At 34.5% G+C, this 5,012-nt stretch overlaps 1 protein-coding gene across 1 annotated transcript; it reads left to right on the plus strand.

Annotated features, from left to right (window-relative positions):
- The first annotated feature begins 3,495 nt into the window (after positions 1–3,495).
- LOC125779528 (uncharacterized) lies at positions 3,496–4,527 on the plus strand. Its single transcript, XM_049460887.1, has 3 exons — positions 3,496–3,646; positions 3,728–3,835; positions 3,902–4,527. The coding sequence occupies exons 1-3, from the start codon at positions 3,638–3,640 to the stop codon at positions 4,235–4,237; spliced, it is 453 nt and encodes a 150-aa protein (XP_049316844.1). The 5' UTR covers positions 3,496–3,637; the 3' UTR covers positions 4,238–4,527.
- Positions 4,528–5,012: the final 485 nt, after the last annotated feature.

The following is a 5,012-nucleotide window of genomic DNA, read 5'->3' on the forward strand; positions in this document are numbered from 1 at the left end:
CATATGCGGATGATATTGGTATCATTGGCTCTCCTCCTGCCATTAAACAAATAGTGGTCGCACTCGCGACTAGACACCCACGTCACTGTTGACAGTCATAACTTCGAAATTGTAGATAATTTCGTCTATCTTAGAACCAGCATCAACACCAACAACAACTTCAGGTGCTACTTCGGACTAATTAGGCAATTGGGAAGTAAAGTCCTCTCTCGAAGAACAAAACAAAGTCTATAAGTTACTCATTTTTTCCGTCCTGCTATATGGTGAGGTATGAAAGATGACAACATCTGATGAGTCGACGTTGCGAATTTTTGAGAGAAAAGTTCTGTGAAAGTTTTGTGGTCGTTTACGCAATGGCCACGGCGAATATCGCATTCGATGGAACGATGAGCTGTACGAGATATACGACGACATTGACATAGTTCAGCGAATTACAAGACAGCGGCTACGCTGGCTAGATCATGTTGTCCGGATGGATGAAAACACTCCAACTCTGAAAGTATTCGACGCAATACCCGGCGGGGGAAGCAGAGGAAGATGAAGATCTGCACTCCGTTGGAAAGACCTGGCTTCGCTTGGCTTTTCCAAGTTGCCACGTTGCGATAAGAAGAAACGACTGGCGTGCTGTTGTTAACTCGACTAAAGTCGTGTAAGCGATGTCTACGCCAGTAAAAAAGAAGAAAAAAATAGATCTGGAAGCCAATACCCAGTGCAATGAATTAAAACTGGGTCAGTAATCGTTCGATGAATAAGACTGATACCATAACCTTGCCAGCCGATCAGCCACAGTAGAACGTGGTCGCGTCCTCTAGTATATTAATATGTCTATACATTAAATTATTGTATACAAAATATACCGATATTTTAATTAAAGTATTTAGTTAATTAGAAACTCGTAAAAGATAACAATTTGAGTGATTGAAGGTTGTGATTCCATCTCACTTTCGAGCTTTTGTAAGCGTTCATCTCTTTCTATTTGAAGTTTTTGAAATGTTTTGCTTTCTAACTTGTGCTTGCAATCTTTTATTGCTCAAAGCCTACTCTTTTTCGTGTTTCTCTTTTTCCCATACCATTTTCGTTTAGAACATCTCTTTTCGCAGGACTTGGAAAGCAACAAGATTTGGAGCAGATGATTATGGAACTTGTTTTTTTAATTCTTTCGGCAAAATCTTTGGCATCATTGAGAAGATTTAATTTCTTCTCCCACATCAGACAAAGTTACGTCCAATATATGATTCATCACGCCGTCGTTCATGATAGACGAGTTGTCAGTATCGACCACTTCAACGACCAATGCCGTTGTTCGTTTTGCTTTAAAAATATCGTTGAGTTGTCCAAACTGAGAGCACATGCACTTTTCTACAGATTAATAATCTCTTTGATCTATTAATAATCTCTTTGAAATTTTTGCCTTAGACCAGTGGTCGGTATGAGAGGATCTGTCACTGTGTTGGTGAGCACGAAAAAAAAGTAGCCCAGTGAGAAATTGGAATTAAAATTAAGCACATTTTATAAGCAAAATTATAAAATAAATTATTGTTCAATAAACTGTGTTTTTAGGTTTTCATTAATACGTTCACATTTTCGTTCTTTTTCATCTAAACACTTAATAGTATAATGAAAACTAACAGAATGTCTTTTAAGGATATATTCCCTATTATCTTTAAAAGACTTGGAACTTAAAAGGCATTGCATGGCATCAAAGGCATTTAGAATCATAAAATATTTCTCGCAGGGCATATTTGGTTTTGCCCTATAATCTTGCGTGATGTTAATTTGTTGCTGGCTTGACAACGACTGAACGATAAAGCGTAAGCGTACGTGTGAAGTTAGTTTGCACCAGAGATAATGAGATGTCCAACTCCTCTCTCACTGGAAGTGAGAGAACAATTGCTAAATGTCAAAACCACCTCAACTTTGACAGTTGACTGGATTAAGGAGGTTTTGACGTTTAGCAATTGGAAACGAGCGATGGCCAGACTGAAATCTTACCAAAAAAATATGAAAATGGAGGGATTTGTTGCCGCCGTTCAAGATGGCTAATAAAAATTTAAAACAATGAAAATCATAGAAAATACGAAATTTAAATATATTTCATGAAACGTTTTGTAATTTGATGCATAATAGAATTAATTTTCTATTACAATTGATTAAAAACATTTATTAATTGAGAACTAACAGGCTTAATTCACCTTATTAAGTATTGAATGATCGAAAGTCAGTTGTTTTAAAATACCATAAAATCTTAAAAAAGGAATTAAGTAGTTTCGCCATATATTAAAAGTCCAATATATAATAATTTGCAATCGTAAATAATGTTGGGTATTTTAATTTAAAATGCCCAAAAATTCTTATTTTGTTCGATCTGGCCATAATGGAAAATGTTATAAAAAACGCTTATTTTGAGGCGCTCTCACACTGGAATAAGTTGGGCATCCCATTATCCCTGGTTTGCACAATTGTGCTAAGAAATGCCGACCACTGCTTTAGACCAAAATTGCGGCAGCAATCGTGGACTTCGTACAGGATTTATTTAAGATGTATTTAACTATTGTACACCCAATAAATAAACATAAAAAATCCTTTTGTGAACGTATTTATTATTTTCGTTTTTCAAACAAACCTTATGTCTCTGTCAGTGTATGAGTAATAAATATTGCATGTATGTATATATCAAATTTCTCAGATTTCGATCCTCTGATTGACGTTTTACACCCGGCTTCGATTCTTGCAAGTTGCAAGAGTATAAAGCTTTCGGTTGCACCCGAACTTAGCCTTTCCTTACTTGTTTCTATTAGTTTTTTTTGTTTTTTTGTAAAAAAAATAGTGTTGTCCATACCTATAATAATAAAATTATTGTTAAATAAATTACCAATGAATGGATTGAAATGTATTGCAGTGACCAAGAAGTACTTTTTAAAAAAGACTGCCAATAAGTGCTCACAGCAAAAATTTTACCTTATCACTTACCTCTGATTCTGGAGCTTGTTTTTGATTTACATTTTAATCATATTTTGTTTGGCTTTTCCCTTTTTTAAACGTTTTATCCATCTTTATTTATTTACGGCAAGATTTTTATTTTTGAGAGCAGCTGACAATTTGCAAACCACACAATGATAGTTTTTTTTTGCAACTAAAATAATAACATTGACAGAAATTTTAGTAACAAATACTTTTGTTGCGTATAACACATAGGTAACTTATTCGCTAACAAATCTATATGCATAAGGTAATCTATTCGCTGACAAAATTATTTGTTACTTTTAACAGACTGTGAACAGATTTGATAACGAATGTATGTCATTCTGTTAACCAAAACATAATAGACAAGGTACGCATTACGCATATAACGGTAACTTGGAACAAAACAAGATGCCATATTTGCAATTGGTTAGAGCAATAAAACCATTGAACATCAAATAACAATAATGGTACTCATTTAATGTAGCAAATATATTGCATTGGTTGCAAACGTCGCGAAATGGCAAAGTGGCAACTCATCTGTTCATTTTTGTATGCAATTTCGTTTGCAACACAATGGCAACTATGCGAGCCAATTCTAAATGGCATCCATGGCAATTTGTGGCATATCAATATCAGCTGATCATTAAAACAGTTCAAACAAAGTTCTTATAAAATGGAAGAAGTAAGTATATTTAACTTTTATGGACTATTATTTTTCTCTAACTTTCAATTGTCTGTGGCACATGTGTACATGTATTTATAGAAAAAACGTTCGCGGATAAATGGAACTTTTCGTTGGACAGAACGACAAACTAAAGATTTACTCAACATTATCGTGGAAAATGTAAAAGCTAATCAGGAACAGTTCGAGGTAATATGTTTTCTATTTCCAATAAGAGGGTATTTAACATTTAGTGAACTTACATATGTATTGTAGAAACCAACTGCTCAAAAATTCTATGAGCATATTATGCGAACAAAACTGAGGCACCTAAAAACAAGTTTTTCGTCCGCACTGAAATGGAAGGGTCAAACATGTGCAAGATTGCTAGAAAATGGAGATGTAAAAAGCGTTGAAGATTACATTAAAAAAATGTGTCCATTCTATGATGACTTGTACGCAATATTTGGTCATCGTGTAAATGTGCAGCCGCCAGCTATCTATGAATCAACCATGCCAGTGTCATTGTTGGATACTTTTGAAGTAGATGCGTTGATGGAAAATGATGGCGAAACATTTTCAACAAGTTTACCTGAAAGGGGCCATCCATAAATTACGTCACACGAATTTAAGGGCTTTTTAACCCCTCCCCCCGTCCTTGTCACAAGTTGTCACATTTTGAACTAGTCCCCCCCTTTCGTGACGTCACACATTTTTCAATTTTATGGATTTATCAAAAAATAAAAAAATAAACCAGGTTATTCTATTTATTCTTATATTTATTGAATAATCTTTAATAAAATCAACATTTAGTTAAATATTAAAGTACAGACACAACGAATGACTAGTCAAAAAATAACAGGTATTTACTTAATTATGCTAATTAAAAATACAAAACTTAATCATCTTGTGTCCACGGTCTTTTGACCCACTCCTTTATATCATTTACTACTGGTAAATCAGGCACTTCATTTTCGTTCTGAATTTGGATGTCAGGAGCATCTTTCGTATCAACATCGTCTTCTTCCATCCATAAAGCATCGTCATCATTCATTAAACAGAAAATCTCTCGGGCACGTCTAGCCGCAATTCTTTGAGGACGAATTTTCGCGATAGGTAACAGCTCTTGTTTTTTATGTGATTGTTTGTGTTGATTGGTGGCTTTATATGAAAAAATATAGACCACATATGCTATACGATCTTTTAAATAAGTATGACTCGACACTAGGGCAATAACTATCATATGGAACTTGTTTCAGATGGGATGATGCTTGGAGATTTAATAATATCTGTAGTAATAATGGAGCAAACTTAGCGTTGTCATCACTGCCTGTGTCTCCATAACCTTCTGATGTCTGTTTAATTAAACAGGTGGTGGTAAAAATCC

The sequence above is a fragment of the Bactrocera dorsalis genome, chromosome 6 (genome assembly GCF_023373825.1).
Source record: "Bactrocera dorsalis isolate Fly_Bdor chromosome 6, ASM2337382v1, whole genome shotgun sequence".
Lineage (NCBI taxonomy): Eukaryota > Metazoa > Arthropoda > Insecta > Diptera > Tephritidae > Bactrocera > Bactrocera dorsalis.